This window comes from Eublepharis macularius, chromosome 11 (genome assembly GCF_028583425.1).
Source record: "Eublepharis macularius isolate TG4126 chromosome 11, MPM_Emac_v1.0, whole genome shotgun sequence".
NCBI classification, from domain to species: Eukaryota; Metazoa; Chordata; class Lepidosauria; order Squamata; family Eublepharidae; genus Eublepharis; species Eublepharis macularius.
The window spans coordinates 37,151,229-37,168,448 of record NC_072800.1 but is presented as its reverse complement, the minus strand read 5'-3'; the positions used below and the strand labels follow the sequence as shown (position 1 = coordinate 37,168,448).

General features: G+C 39.8%; 1 protein-coding gene across 1 annotated transcript in view; it reads right to left on the bottom strand.

The window, feature by feature from the left end:
* The window catches only part of TOPAZ1 (testis and ovary specific TOPAZ 1), a 60,276-nt gene that overhangs the window by 20,105 nt on the left and 22,951 nt on the right, over window positions 1-17,220 (bottom strand). The window contains exons 7-11 of the mRNA XM_054990929.1: window positions 15,586-15,702; window positions 14,551-14,614; window positions 4,495-4,646; window positions 1,961-2,053; window positions 268-374 (exon numbers count right to left, since the gene is read on the bottom strand). Coding sequence (XP_054846904.1) covers window positions 268-374; window positions 1,961-2,053; window positions 4,495-4,646; window positions 14,551-14,614; window positions 15,586-15,702 — 533 coding nt within the window. The remainder of the gene's footprint in view (window positions 1-267; window positions 375-1,960; window positions 2,054-4,494; window positions 4,647-14,550; window positions 14,615-15,585; window positions 15,703-17,220) is intronic.

The window sequence follows — 17,220 nt, the reverse complement described above, 5'->3', positions numbered from 1 at the left end:
CTTTTTTGTTTCAAAGCATTCATTTTATCACATCTTAGGCCTCCATTTGAAAATGACACTGCATGTTTATTTTTGAAACTTATTGTTAATACAATAAAGCACTGTATTATAAAATGTACTTAGATGAGAAACACTTTAAAACAAGTATGGAATGACATTCTCCCAAGTTTTTAAGCTACCCAAATGTTGGGAAAATGTATATTAAGTTCCTTGATTAGTTAGTCTAAATGTATTTTATTTTATCTTACAACTGATTTATGTACATACCTGGACATAAAAGTAGTTATTTCTTGACTAGAAACTTGTAGTTGGCTAAGGAACTTTGAGATGCAGCCAAAATGTTCATATTCAAGAACCATTCCATCATCAATAAGCTATGGTACAAAAAAAAATTCCTAAATAAATATAAACATCCCTGAAAGACGACTTAATTAGAAGTTAGAATGTTCTGTGTAAGAAATGCAGTGAATACAGTTATGTATGTTTTGTGCTAAGAGATGTGCAACGATTGGTGGCAGAATTCCATGCAGATTTTGGTGCTATCTTTGAAATTCCCAACATAGATTCTGAAAATTTCATAATTTCCTCTTAGCTAATGCTGATTATATCATGCCTATCAGAAAGTAAAGGCTTAATTTATCATAAAGTGACACTGTCATTTCAGACAGTGGTTTCCAATTTCTTGCTTTCCAATTGGAATATCTGTGTAGACTTTTTAAAAAATGGGGTAGGGTAGTGTTTTGATTTTGCGTACAGATGTAAGAATTTGTAGTGGCAGGATCAAATCTTTACTATGAGGGCCACAGCCTGTGCAAAGATCTCTTACAAGAAGGAAATGACACCTGCTTGTGCCAGTGTTAGAGAGCATGAATTTAAACCCCGCTCCTAACGTCTGTCTTCAAATCCATCACCAATATACAATTCTAACAGCAGCAACACTACATTATCCCCATTATTCCTCAAAAGAATCTCTCTTCTTTCCTTGGGAACAAAATTTAACAGAGCAACTTCCGTGCCTTATCAACGCCATTCTTTGTAATGGATGCATATTCAAAGAACTTGCTCTTTTTCATCTGGAAACAATCACTTATGTATATGGGCTGGCTTTTGGGTTGGGATTAGTACAGTACAGTAAGCTTTTTGCCTATTCACTGTCCGTCACAAATGTCTCCAAAGAGTAGCAGCCATTTCTCCAAAGGTTTTTTTTTTGCTACCCCTTTCCCTGCCCCACCATGTGTCACAGTATCTTAAAGCTTTATCACATCAAATTAAATATCAGAAAGCCTGTAAGTATGTAAAAGAAGCCTCATGCATTCACTCTAGAAGTCACTGCTGCCTCAGCCAGGCCAGCCATCTGCAATGCCCATTCCAGTCCATGTTAGACTTATCCAGCCCTGTTCCTGGCCAAGCAAAGGCAGCTAGATGGTTGGCCTAACCTCTTCGAGGCACTTCCCTTGCAGCTTGGAACTGGCACTGATCTCCTCTGCCACATGGGTCTTGGGCAAGAAGTATTCATAATTTTTAATACCTGTACTTGTTTTGATAACTGGATTGCATTGTATCAGTGAATGATGTCAGTTAAACATACAATAAACTGAATGACGGGAAGGAGAAACTAGCTTGAGGAACCCAAATTGGACTGTTAGGTCAAATCCAAGACCACAACAGGAAATAACAATGGTATAAATATAGTCTAGAATGATTTAATGCTTCTAACAAAAACCTTGCTTCCCTAATAAGGGTTCTTTGTCATCCTTGACTCCCGAAAGTTAGTACCAGAGGCACCCTTGCCAATTCTCTTCAGTAGGAGAAGAGGTAATCTCAAAACAAACACACACATACCTCACACACAATCAAGAATGTCATTCTGGATAACTAGTAGAAACAGAGATACTAGTAGAATCACTGGAGCAGAAGATTTTTTAAAAGTTTTAAGATGGACTCAAACAATTTTTCATACCTTATAAGAGATGTCAATTAACTCAGGCACTACTTCTTTTAATTTCAAGGAAGCCACACGCTCAAACACTTTGAGAAGAATATCTACAGCAGGCTGAACAAAAACAAAGCCTTAACATTAGAGCTGAACACATGAAGTATAAGCAACATATTAACAAAATTTAAGATACCAACACTTCTGGTTAAAAGCTCATTTACAAGGGTTCCACAGGTTGACCATGACCCCTGCAACATGGCTGCTGTTTCCAAGTAGCTGGGATCTTATTTCACAGTGGAATTATCTGTATCTAAGAACTATCAAAAAGTGGTGAGAAATAACCACATCTGCATCACCTATAAGATTTTCAGATACAGCCAATATTGCTCTGGTATATGACATGGGTGGCATTGCTCTCGTCTGGGGTTTCCACTTGTTAGGATTTCTTGCTGTTTCCTGGCCCCAGTCAACCGGCAGTGACCATCCTTCTTCTTTCAAGCCACTATTGTTTTTTCATTTTAAAAAATCTGCAACTGAACGTTGATGTAACTTAATAATAATCTGTGCATCAGGTTCTCTGAACTCCTGGCTTTCATTTTTAAAAGTCTCTAGCCCTTTTTGTTGTGGAGATAGCCTTTTCCCTTATACCTCTGCAACAAAAGGGGCTAGAGAGTTATTTTTAGAAACCTATGCAATTTCATAGAAATCAGGAGAAAAGCTGTAAATTAAACACACATGCCCTTCAACCTTGACTGGCTTGGGATTCGGTTTCGTTTTCTCAGCCATGCCGGACGCTCCTCTCGGCTGGTCCGGGAGGAAACGACCGGGCACCCTGACCGGGCGGCTGATCCGCAAGGATTAGCCCCCAGGACTCCCAGGGAGGGAGCCAGGGTCCGGGACGCTGCGGGAAGAACTCCCCGAAATCAATGCGGGGGGGGGGGAATTGCCCGTTTGTCCCTATGGAGGCCGGCAGACGTGCGCGGCGCCTCGAGTGCTGCTGGGCAACGAGAAACGGCAAATAAAAGAAACAGGCGGAAGCCCGTAAACAAGCGAATCCCTTCTGTTCTACAAGCGTTCGTGAAGGAGAGGTTGATCTGAAGAAGACTCGTTCTTCCCCTTCGGTGAGTTCCAGAATTTTGTTGGCGCCCCCCCCCCCCAAATGGCAGCAAAGAAGCAAAGTCCCGCTCTCGGTAAGTCAATCTCGGCTACCTTGAAGGGAGAGTCGCTCGAAGAGTTGGTGCGCAGGGCGGTGGTGGAAGCCATAAAACCCTTTGTTGACAAGCTGAACGAAACTGATCAAAGGGTGGGCTTAATTGAAAGCGAAGTGAAAACCATTAAGGAAGTAGCGGGGGGGGGCAGAGAAGTCTGCTCTGGAAAGTGCGTCACTTGTGAAGGCTACGAAAAAGGAGCTGAAGTTGGTTGAGAACCAGCTGATCGGGCTACAGATGGAACGAACGCAGACAATTTTGCGTCTCCAAAACGTGAAAGAGGAGGAAAATGAGGATCTGTGGGAGGTGGTCTCGGAACTATTGGCGATACCCGCGAGGACGACTAAAGAAGAGGTTAAAAGCGCCATTTTGGAGGTCCGTCGGGCTTCTTCAAAATATGCAACAAAGCGACAGTTGCCTCGTGAGATCATTATTGACTTTTCATTTAAAAAGATTCGGGACACCATCCTATATAACTCATACAATGCGGATTTGGACTTTATGGGTTTGAAAGTCAAGATTTTGAAGGACGTTCCATTTCTAGTCCGGAAAAGGCGTTTTAAGTATAAAAAGTTTGCAGCTCTTCTGAGGGACTATGGAATAAAGTACAAATGGTTATTCCCGGAAGGAATATGGTTTAGATATAAAGATCAGGCCTATAAGATACTATCAGAAGATCAACTAAAGGATTTTGAGGATAAAAACCCGGAATTCTGCTGCACCGAGAACGAAGAAAAGGAGAAGCCGGAGGGGGGGGGGGAGGAGGAGGAGAGCACCGCAACAGCGGTTGCACAGAGAGAATTGCGTCCGGGACCTAGAAGGGGGAGGAAAGTTTAATCAGAATTTGAAATGTTTATTCTCTGTATGATTAACCACTCCATCATTATCCTATGGAGCTATTTTTGTATTATGACAGTATGAAGGGAAAACATTGAAGTGTAGTGTTTAGTGTTTGTAGTTCATTCCCCCCCTCTTCTTTTTCCATCCCCCTTTGTCCCTTCCCTCTCCCCTTTCCTTGTGATAGTCTTGTGTAGTGCTGTGTAGTGTTTTGTAGTTTGAAAAATAAAAAATTTATAAAAAAAAAAATAATATAATTGATGCAGAGCAACCTGATGATTGTGAGTAAAAAAAAAAAAAAAATAAGAAAAAACCTTGACTGGCTTGGGGCTGTATCCACCAAAAATTCAAGTTTTGTTGTTTTTTAAAGATTGTCTTAACCATTTTTAAATAAATAGCTCAGAACTGAATACCCAAGTAAACAAAATGAGCATTTATTATAGTAACCCAAGGCATGATAAATCAATACATTGAGCCAGAAGGATTTTTAAAATGTTTGAGAAAATCTCTTACCATCGCTTTGATCAGTAGGCAAGTGTGAAGTATATGAAATAATTCTTTCAACAAACAGTACTGGAGTAAAGATATTAGCAAGTTATTTAGCATTTGTGAATCCAAGTGCACACCTCGAGTAACATCGGAGAAGAAATCTGTAAATATTTGAACTAAAGACAAAGAAATTCAAGTATCAGAGGATTTTTAATGCTTACAGCAATGTTCCCCCACCCCTACAGCTATGTCAGATTTAATTTCTTTTCTACTTTACATAAACTTTTCTAATAAATTCTTGATCTGAAAATACATTCAACTGAATACTCTACCTCATATCTAAGCCAACTGAGTGTCTCAACCTCTAATGCCAATTTAATATTCACTGGTTCAGATCATTACTTAAACAAGGGGAAAGATAATAGCAAGTCACAACCTTCACTCAATCTGCCTTCATATGTAACAATTCACTCAAGAGTGTATTATCCAACACTATTCAAGGAACAGACTGTTGTGTGTGGTTTTAGAAAAATGCCAAAATCTGGATCTTCCTCAACAAATGATTTGCATGTTACTGTGCTAAAAAAATGTGCTTGAAGTCTCCTAGCCTCATATTTTGCCCATAGTAAACCTTTCATTTTTTACATTAAAATACTAATCAAATATTCTCACAAACTCAATGAACGTTAAGAATTTATACCAAGAGAAAGCTTGCTAAAGTATACCATTTCCAGTCTTCCTGGTGATAGAACGGCTGGTCACAAATATTTTACTACAGATTTCCCCCCCACCCCCCCTTTGGGATCTACACGTTAGGCTGAACAAATAGTATCCTACCAACATGCTTTACCAGTAGCCTACATGCCTTTGCTTGCTACTTGGGAATGGACGCCTGAGGCAAACAATTTAGAGACGTAATTTTTTTTTTTTTTTAGAAAAATTTTTATTGGGTTAGGATCAATTATTTATACATTACAATCAATTCTCCCATTTTCCGTTTCTAACCCCCTCCCTTTCCCCCCCTTTTTGTTGACTTCCAACAGTTTTCCAACCCTCTGTCCCTTTTCCCTTACTCTTTTTGAATTCCTCTATCTAACAAATATATAATCTCCCAATTATTCTAAGCAATACATTCTTAACTATTTTTAATACTCTATACCCAAACTATGAGTCATTATTTCCATATTGGATAAACAATTTATCCCATTTTCCATAATTCCGATTTCAAATATTTCTATAAATCATGAGCCATATAAATCATACATTCATTTAAATCAAACAATTTGACTTATGCTCTATATATTACTCATTCTATCTTCTTTCTATTTTAGTTATATTTAATTACTTTAATATTTCTATTTCCCTTCAATAATAATAATTCTATATAACTATCACATAATCAATCAATTTGACTCATATATATCTTCAAATAAACATATTCAGTTTAGTACATTATACCAGTCTTACCAAAAAGAAAATATTATTAGTTAATCAATCCTTATAATTAGCCCTTATGGTTAGTTATTTTCTATCAGTATTCTGTTTATTAATCTATATGTATCCATATATATATCAATCTATTAATCTAACTGCTTAGAGATTCACGTTTGTCTTCTCCCCCCCGGTAAAGTCACCCCCCTCTACATTTTATTATACTTCAGTAGTTTTTAAACTGCCACAGTTCTCCTCCCACCTCCCATTTCTTCTCCAAGTATTGTTTCAGCTTCTCCCAGTCTGTGTTAAACTGCCCTGAGTCCAGATTTCTCAGTTTTCTTGTCATCTTGTCCATTTCTGCCATGTACAGCAATTTGTAGATCCAATCTTCAATAGTTGGCACTTCTTGTACTTTCCATTTTTGCGCGTACAAAAGTCTGGCTGCTGCTGTCATGTAAAATATCAACGTCCTATGATGGGCTGGAATTCCCTCCATTCCCAGGTTTAGTAGCAGGAGTTCTGGGTTCTTATTAATTTGAAATTGTAAAATTTCACTCATTTCTCTTATTATTTCCCCCCAGTACTGCCTAGCTACCTCACACGACCACCACATATGATAGAGGGAGCCCTCATGTTTCCTACATTTCCAGCATTTATTAGAAGTATTCAAATTCCCTAGCGCAATCTTCTTTGGTGTCATGTACCAACGATAGATCATTTTGTAAATGTTCTCTTTAATGCTAATACATGTCGTTGTCTTCATTGTAGTCTTCCACAAGTATTCCCATGCCTCCATTGTTATTTCTTTATTAAAATTTATAGCCCATTTCACCATTTGTGTTTTAACTATCTCATCCTCAGTATACCATTTCAACAGTACTTGGTATACCTTAGATATTCTTTTCTTGTCCTCTTTAAAAAGGGTCTGCTCTAGTTCTGAGTTCTCTATTCGTATACCTCCCTTTACAGAGTCCGAATTATATAAGTCTCTGATCTGTCTGTACTGGAACCAGTCATAATAAGGTGATAGTTCCTCCTGCGTCTTCATTCTAAGTTTGGATACTTCAGTTCTAGTTATTTCTTTATAAGTTAAACATTGTTGCTCATTATCAACAGCTCTTGGATCTATCACCTCATATGGAACTACCCACAAAGGAGTTCCTTCTTGTAAATAAATTCTGTACTTCTTCCAGATTGTATATAAACTTCTCCGTATATAATGATGCAGGAACATCGAGTTCACCTTTACTTTATCATGCCATAGGTATGCATGCCATCCAAATATTTTTTTATATCCCTCTAGGGCTAGTAATTTCTTGTTCTTTAGCGTCATCCACTCTTTCAACCACACTAGGCAGATTGCATCGTGGTAAAGTCTCAAGTTGGGCAGTTGCATTCCGCCTCTTTCTTTTGCGTCTTGTAAAACTTTCATTTTCACTCGAGGCTTCTTGCCTGCCCATACAAAATCTGATATTTTCCTCTGCCATTTTTCAAATTGTTTAGAGTCTCTGATGATTGGTATTGTCTGTAGCAAAAACATTACTCTTGGTAACACATTCATCTTAACTGCTGCAATCCTACCCAACCATGACAGATTCAACCTATTCCATTTAATCAAGTCTCTCTCTATCTGAGTCCATAGTTTCTCATAATTGTTTTTAAATAAATCTATATTCTTTGCAGTCAGTTCAATTCCCAAATATTTCACCTTACTTGTTACTTCACAGTCCGTTATTTCCATTAACAATTGTTGTTTCTGCTTAGTCATATTTTTGCATAGTATCTTTGACTTCTTTTTATTAATATAGAAACCTGCCAAATCTCCAAACTCCTTAATCTTATCTATTACTTTTGGCATGTTCTCCAATGGGTCCTCTACAATTAACATTATATCATCCGCAAATGCTCTGACCTTGTATGAATAGTCCTTTATTTTTATTCCTCGAATTTCTTCATCTTGTCGTATTTGTATCATCAGGATCTCCAATACTAAAATGAACAACAGTGGAGACAACAGGCAACCTTGTCTTGTTCCTTTACTTATAGTCAATTTCTTGGTCACTTCATCATTCACCACAATTGCTGCAGTCTGGTCTCTGTAGATTTCCTTAATTGCTCTGATGAATCTTTCTCCCAATTGTAGCTTTTCCATAGTGGCAAACATAAAGTCCCAGTTTAAATTGTCAAACGCCTTTTCAGCGTCAACAAAGAAGAAACCAACCTCTTTGTCACAACGCTTATCATAATATTCAATAGCATTAATCACTGTCCTTAAATTGTCTCTTATTTGTCTGTCTGGCAAAAAACCTGCTTGTTCCTCCTCTATAACCTCCGAGAGCCACCCCTTCAGTCTCTCCGCCAATATCTTCGCAAAAATTTTATAGTCATTATTAAGTAACGATATAGGTCTGTAATTTTTCACGTTAGTCAAGTCTTGGCCCTCTTTTGGGATCAATGATATGTTCGCTTCACTCCAGGTGTCTGGAATCCTTTGATCCCTTAAAACTCCATTGATCACCTCTTTTAGGAATGGTGCCAGTTCATTGGCCATTGTCTTATAAAATTTAGCCGTAAGTCCATCTGGCCCTGGCGCCTTTCCTAGATTTGCAGATTGTATTGCCTTACTTATTTCCTCGTCCGTTACTTCACTGTTCAATTTATTTCTCCAAGCTTCCGAGATTTCTGGAAGTTTTGTTTTCTCCAAATATGACGCTATTGATTCTTTATTTACTTCTTTCTTATTGTACAGCTTAGCGTAGAATTTATAGAAGGCTCTACTAATGGTAGTCTGTTCCAAATACGCTTTATTGTCTTCACAAATTTTTTTTATTATTTTCTTTTCCCTTCTCTTCTTCAATTGCCATGCCAGGTACTTCCCAGGTTTATTTGCACCTTCAAATGCTTTCTGATTCAGTCTTTTAAGGTTCCACTCCAATTCTTTATTACTCATTGCTGTTAGCTGTTCTTGAAGTATTTTAATTTCCTGATATAATTTCTTTTTCCCTGGTCTCTTTTTTAGCTGTATTTCTTTGGCTTTTATTTTCTCCTCAATCTCTTGTCTTTTCTCCTCTTTCTTCTTTCTTGCTCTACCATTTAAGTCCATTAGTATGCCCCTTATAACCGCCTTATAAGCATCCCAAACTTTGTCAGTTGGTACTTCTTTGTTCACATTGTATTGTATAAAGAACTTTGTCTCTTTTCTCAATATCTCCATGTTCTCTCCTTCTTGTAGCAAGTCCTCATTTATTCTCCATGCTTTCCTTTTTCTCCTTTTCCCTAATTTCCACATAATTGGGTTGTGATCTGAGCCTATCATCGGCATTATTTCTACCTCCTTAGTCCATAACGCTAAGTCTTTTGAGGCCCAGATCATGTCAATTCTTGATAATGTAGAGTGCCTTGCAGAATAAAAAGTAAACTGTCTGCTTTTGGGATATTCTCTCCTCCATACATCTTCGAGAGTCTCTTGTTGGATCAACTCAAAAAAGAGCTTTGGTAATAATCCTCTTTTCTTTTGTGCCGTTATTGTCTTTTTATCTAATTCCAAGTCTGTCACTCCATTGAAGTCTCCAGCAAGAATTATCTGGTCATATGAAAGATCGTCTAAATGCTTCCTCAAATCCTCAAAGAAGCTTTCTTTTGCACCGTTAGGTGCATAAACTCCGACTACCAACACTCTCTTTAAATTCCAAATGCATTCCACTGCTACAAATCTGGCTTCCACATCTTTCATTACAAATTTTGGCTGTAGCTCCTCTTTTACATACAACACCACTCCTCTTTTTTTCTTGCTTGAGGCCGCTACAAATTCCTTGCCCAATTTTCCCAATTTTAAATATTTTACATCCTGCTTTCGAATATGAGTCTCTTGCAAGCAAACAATGTCACATTTTTGTTTTAATAGCCAGTGGAAGATATTTTTCCTCTTATTCGGTGAGTTAAGTCCATTTACGTTCCAAGATAATACTTTACACTCCATACTCATAATCTTGTTGGTAAGTCTTTTTCATTGTCCCTAATAAATCGCTCCATCTCCCGCTCAGATCTAATGCGCTTTTTGGCACCTCCAAATTCAAAGGACAAACCCTCTGGAAGCTCCCATCTGTACCTGATTTTCATGTCCTTCAACATCTGGGTTAGCGCTTTATATTTTTTCCGATCTAGTAACACTGATCTGGGTAATTCCTTCATTATGATAATTGTCTTGCCATCGATCTCCAATGGATCTTGAAACTGTTTAGTCACAATCTTCTCTTTCATGTTTCGTGTTGTAAATTGCACAATCACATCTCTTGGTACTTTCCTCTGGGTTGCAATTCTCGAATTCACGCGATATGCCACATCAAGGATAGCCACAACTTCCTCCTCCTCCTTCCCCAGGTATTCAGCTAACACCTCAGTCATCTGTTCTTGCGCTGTCTTTCCTTCTATCTCCGGCAGGCCGTGAAATCTGAGCTGCTTCTCCATGTGTTTACTTTCCGCAACCGCCATCCTTCCCCTCATCAGTCTCATCTCTGTTTGTTGCGTGTCTGCTAAGTTCTCCATCGCTCCTTCTACTGTTTTAACTCTCTGCTGCGTTCCCTGTAATTCGTTTTGTATTGTTTCCATACCTTTCTTCACTTCTGACAGCTCCGATTTTACTTCTGACAGCTCCGATTTTACTGTCTGTTTAACCTCTTTGATCAGCTCCAATTTCATGTCTTTAAATTCTTTTATCACCTCTAAAAGTTTTTTATCCAGGTTTTCTATTGCCGATTGCCACTCTTTTTTCGACATCGTGGGGCTTGCTTTAGCTCGCTCCCACGAGTCCGCTCTCTTCCTTAACTCCGTGGCGTTGAGTTTAGTACCTTTTTTATTTCAAATGTCCCGGTCTTCTTGCATAAATTAATTTTTAAAGAGTCCAAAATGTCGGGCGTCTTTTCTCTATGGTCTCTCTATGATTTTGTAATCCAAAATGGCCTACTTCCCTTTCCGCTGAAGCCGCGACCCTTCCCCTTTCGAAAATGACGATTCCCTTCTTCCTGCCCTCCAGCAAGGGCCGCTTCTCTCCAGCCACTCTATTGTTGTTACGCACTTCCTGTCTCCCGTCTTCCCACAGCAGATCTCGCGATGGTGTCTTTTTCTCACAGCTCCATAACCGCAAGTATTCAAAACAATAATCCAATTTCTTTAATAACTTCTTTAAACTTAGTCTCTTTTCAAATACAACTCTTGCCGAGTCTTCCCCTCCTTTTCATTAGTCTGTTGCAGCTTAAAAATCTACTTTTTTTCCTCTCTGTTTTTATCAATCTGTCCCGTATCGGAAGATAGTGATCTTTACCTTCTCCTTCACTTTTCTCGGGTTGTAATCACTGTTTCGATATTAACTTCTCCTCTCCACTTCTTCCCCCAATCGAAGCTTGGGTATGTAGGTCTTATGCCAGCCGAATTGGCCCCAAAACTGCCGCAGAGATTGTAGCCGACCCGTCGCAGGGTGGGACCTCAAGGATCGGGAGGGGACCCGTTGCGCAGAGCCCCCCCTCGTCCGAGATCTAACTCACCCTAGGGTCTTGAGCGTTCTTTGCCTGCTCTCCGCCTGAGAGCAGTCGGCCGCGGGCTATTTTCACCCCGCCGGCCGCTTAAAACGGCAGTCCGGTCAGCTCCGCAACTGGAGCTGCTTCAGACCTCCATGAATCCCAAACCGGAAGTCTAGAGACGTAATTTTTAATAGCTACGATTCTACTGAATTCAAATAGCTTACCAAAAAAAAGAGGTATGAATACATTAAGACTCAATGGGATGAATTATATCATGCTTCGACCTTAAAAAATTCAAAAAAAAATTTGGGCTATAGTCTCAGGGACATTCCGTGCTGATGACCCTTCTATGCCTGCCATTTCCTCTTATGTCTGGTTCCAGTATTTCTCAACTTTATTCTATCAAGAGCAAATTTGTGTTGCTGATCCATATGAGTCTTATTTAATTGATTTACCTGACTGGCCACCTGTGTCACCAGAGGAAATCAAAGAATTAATCCTGCAACTGAAATCAGGAAAGGCACCTGGCCCTGATGCCATCCCCTCTGAAATTTTAAAATTAGACCCGGATTGGTGGGCTGCCCCCCTTGCATCTCTGTTTACAACAGTAGATAGAACAGCCATAATCTCTACAGTGTGGCTGAACACAATAGTGGTTCCATTATATAAAAAGGGTGACCATACTAACCCTGCCAATTATAGGCCAATTAGCCTACTCTCCATAATGGGTAAGCTATACACTAAGCACTTATTGGCCAAGCTTAACTTTTGGATGACGCAGAAGCGTATTTTAGGCCCTGAACAGCTGGGTTTTTGTAAAGGGAAGACCACGTTTGACCACTGTATCACCCTATCTCATTCCCATTTGCAGGCCTTCGGCCATTCTATATGGCAGATTTAACAGGAGAGCCTATTCAGCTAGATGCTGTTTATGTGAACAAAAATGTGTTGTCAATTACACATGTTCTTTTGCACTGTCATTTGTACGCTGGTATACGTCAAACATATTTAAAATCTGTTCTAGCTAATATGATGGATTGCTCTGACTCGCTCAAAGTCTGTAGACTGTTGAATGATTCCTTTCCTGATGTCACCGAGAAGGTGGCTAAGTTTCTCCATTCCACTTTGAAGTTGCGGCAAAGGATATCACAGAAATAAGCTATAATTGTATTTATGTATTTGTAATGTAGTATCCTTTTAACTTTTTCTTTTTTTTAAAGTGGATAACTTGAATTGTTGATAAAGTTGTTGATTGTTGATAATAAAGGCTAACTTGAACTTGAATTCAAAGAGTCTGTTCTACATATCTGCAGGATATGCTCTGATGTGACAACTTCATTTTTCAGAGCAAAGCCTTCTGAAGATGCCATCCTGCAAATGGGAATTCTCTGCTGTGGCTCTCGCCTGGTGGAATGGCCTGTCTGACAAGGTCAGGAAGACACCTACTCTTTTAGCATTCTGCAAAATGTATAGAACAGATCTGTTCAGGAGGGGCTTTCTCTAAAGACAATAGGGTCATATAATTAATGCCTAAAGTTTTAGGTAGCTTTCATTGCTTTCCTAATATGCATTACACTGATTTTCTAATTTTGTATGTTGTTTGTTTTATGTTCTGCTGGCAAGGACAACAAAAAGGGGGGGAAAACAACACTGCAAATCCAAGGGCAACCAAGGAGGTTGGAACAAAAGAAAGAAAATATTTAATAATAATAACAACAACAACATTCGATTTATATACCGCCGTTCAGGATGACTTAACACCCAGTCAGAGTGGTTTACGAAGTATATTAATATTCCCACAACAACAAACACCCTGTGAGGTGGGTGGGGCTGAGAGAGCTCCTAGAAGCTGTGACTGACCCAAGGTCACCCAGCTGGCTTCAAGTGGAGGAGTGGGGAATCAAACCCGGGTCTCCAGATTAGAGTCCCACGCTCTTAACCACTATACCAAATGTAACTAAAAATATGAATTAGAAACAGTGGTATGAAATTTAATAAATCAAACAGATATACAAAAGTTTGCCAAGTCAAGAATATACATAGTTCACAAAGGAGTGCTGCCTGGATACTGACCAAAGAGAAGTGCTCAAGGACCAAGGAATTGGCCCATCCTGAGAGGATCCTGGCCTACTGATCTCCTTTGTGACACATAGTACACATACACATAGTACCTTTGGCTGTTCCTTGAAAAGAGTGATCTGGTCATTTGATCCATGCTCTGATTATATCCGTTAGATTTCTGTAACGTGCCTTTGAAAACTGTCTGGAAAATTCAGCTCACTTGAAATGTGGCAACCAGGCTATCATCTTGTGCAGGATGCAGGGATCACTTCATCCCAGTGCTGAAAGATCTGCACTGGTTGCCCATTTGTTTCCAGGCACTATTCAAAGTGGTGGTTCTTTACCCTTACATCTTAAAGAGCTTAGGGCCAGGGTACTTGAAGGACCACCTCCATTTATATTGTCCAGCTGGCCAGTTCAGATTTGCCTCGCAAGCCTTGCTCTCTGTGCCCTTGCCTTCAGCGGGTGAGGGAGGTGGCAACCACAGACAGAGCTTTTTCAGTAGTGGAACAGCAAAGGAACACCATTCAGCATAGAATGCTGTTCCTTTTGAAGCTTACCTGGTGCTTACATTACTGTCTTTTAGGCACCAGATCAAAATGTATCTGTACCCACAGATTTTAATTAAGGGGATGATTGTTTAATCCTATTTTAGTCTGGCAACTGTTAAGCTATTGGTGGCCTTTTAAAAAATTATCTATATTTTTATGCTGGGCCGGGTTTTTAATGTTGGATTCTAATTAATGTCTTTTAATGCTTTATTTTTATTATTTGTATTTTGCAAGCCGTCTTGGGCAGGTTCCTGGAGAGACAGCATAATTTTTAAATAAATAATTTACACAGCTTTATTGTTATTTTGTTTAGTGCGTTAATTTAGTAGTCTTCTGTTATTGCATTGCTGAATGAATGCGTTTTACTGCTCTGATTGCAGTTTTTCCTACTGTAATCTGCTTTAAATAATTAAGCCTTGAGATGCTATTAGTTATAAACTTGGAATCACACAAAATTAGTATAGTCTGTAAGCCCAAAATACTGCTTATCATTATAACAGGGAATATACGCATCATACCTGCACGTTGCAGCAAAACTACTTCACCAATACGTATATATTTTTTAAGTATTTCATTGCAAAGCTAGAAAAGAAAAAACACAAATACATCACAAATTTCTGCAACATAAAAATCTCCTCTTATAATATTAAGTTCACTGATCCTGATTTTAGTGTTACTGTAAATCAATACATAAGCTTATCTAAGTAATCAAAAGGAATTCTGCAGTTGATCAAGCAACAGATTAGACATGCATGCACACACGCACAGCCCCATGCTTTCTGAAAAAAACCATTGTTCATTACTACGTCCAAAAGGAGAACACACAAGCAACCTGTAGGAGAAGGGGATCTCTGGCTGCTGCCTTCCTAACTCAGTTATCTGACTCCAATTCTGCCTCCTGGCCCACTGCCCTCTGCTGCCGCCACTGTGCCACCTGCCTTGGCAACGGCACGGCAATGACTCCCAAGGCTCCTCAGCATCCTCCCTCTCAAACCTCCTTCACCCCACCCATGTACAGCATCACCTCAGCAGCAGGTAAGGGAGTGATGGTGGTGGCTCCAAGGGGAATCCCATTCTTTCTCTCCTTTACTTTCCTGCCCGCCCATGGGGAGAAGAAACTAGATTGCTCTCTCACCCACCCCCATCCTGCTACCAGCCCATCTCCCTCCCCACCAATCAATGGAATTATGGTAGTTTCCTACTTTCTCTTTGCTGTCATCTCCCTCCACCTCCTCTGTCTCCCACATACAGCCTCTTCAAATGACAGCAAGCTGACAGAGGCAGGAGAGGTGGGGAATTTGATCCCCTTCTTCCATTTTTTCTGTTTCAGACAGAGGGGGACATCCTGATGCTTGAGCCCACCCTCTTCCATAATTCCTGGAGGCAAGCTATTGGGTTATTCTTTAGGTTATTCTGAAGAGAGTGCCCCCTTCAGAGCTTACAGAGCTTTCCACAGAAAACCAGAAACTGTGCCTTTGCTTGCTGCTGTTAACAGAACAACCTGAACATTGAACAACTATGGGGCAAGCATTTTCTCTCAAAAATGCTTTTACCTTTTCATCCCCAGCTTCTGGAACATGCCCATACCAGCACTTTGGTCTCCCACAGCCAATCAATGTATTGAAATGTGATCGGCAATATCCACGGGGTACATTCAGCCCTAAGTAAGTCTGCGACAGAACAGGAAAATTCAATCAGGTTTTCCTCAGAGTTTTCAATTGAAAAACAATACTTCATGTTTCAGGTATCTCTAGCATGTATGGGCCCATAGTGTAGTAGAGCAACAGACTCAAATCTGATAGATCCAGGCTTAAATCTTCATTTGCTCCTCACAGGTTTGCCATGAAAATAAAGCGAAAAAGAGTCATGAATACCCATTTGAACTCTTTGGAGGAAGGTTAGAATAAAAATGCCTAAGTAGAAATTGCTTATGGTGGATCCATTCAACTTGCATAGCACCAGGGACCCCAATAGAAAGGTGTTTGTTTGTTTTTTACATCAAGTAGCAGCCGATTTATGCTTCCATGTAGGGTTTTCAAGGTAAGAGACGTTCAGAGGTGGTTTGCCTGCCTCTGAATAGAACCCCAGGCTTCCTTGGCAGTCTCTCATTCAAGTACTAACCATCTTCTGAGTCCAGGCTAGCCTAGGCTATCCAGGTCAGGGCATGGAAAGGCTACTTAAGGAGAATATAACTAATTTCAATATTCTATCTTCACATAACTGATGTAAATGGGATTAATTTAGGAACTCTAAACCACTGGTAGGGGATCAGATTTCCCCCATCAATTAGTATTCCAGCCAGCTGGGTTGAAATACAGGCTTTGGCTGGTTGGTAAAGCAGAGATCTTGAAGGATGTTGTGCTTCCCACATTTAATGGGGTTCAGTTGACCCTGGGTGACTTAGTTAAGATCCTAAGAATTATACTGGATCCAGCACTGCTACTAAAGAAGCTAGTAAATGCAGTGGCAATAAGGCCTTCTCCCAACTCAGACTAGGTTGGAAGAAGGCCCCCTACCTTGAGATAGCCAATCTGTTTACCTGGATTCACATCATGGTAATATCGAGACTAGACTACTGCACTGCACTCTACACAGGTTTCTCCTCAAAGTCCACTCAGAGACTCTAGCTGGTGCAGAAGGCTGTTGCTCAATTATTATCAGGAGCGAGAAGGGGCATGCATATTACTCTTACTATGTAGTCCCTCTGTTGGCTACTAATCAGTTACCAGGCTTAATTCAAGTTTTTGACTATCACATACAAAGCCCTTCATGGCCTTGGCCACTCATATCTGCAGGAATGCCTCTCTCCTGATGCTCCATCATGGCAGCTGCATTCATTTAAACATGGCCTTCTGCAGATACCATCCTGCAACTGGGCTGAAATAGCTACCTGTACATGCACATTATCTGTTGTGGCCTCTACCATATGGAATGGCCAGCCTGAAAAGGTCAGGAAAGCTCCCACTCTCTATGCAAACCTGAGTTATTCAGGAGGGCTTTTTTACTCAGGTAATATCGCTGTGCTGTTAAGAAATTTATCAGTGAGACCTTTGGTAAAGGGTCAGGGACTGAAGGCTATACTACTGGGTACTGTCTGTGGATGTAGATAAGCTCCTATTGGATAGTTTCCACAACATTTAATGTGTCATGTTTAATTTCTTATTGCTTCTTTCAGCAATGTTTCATCT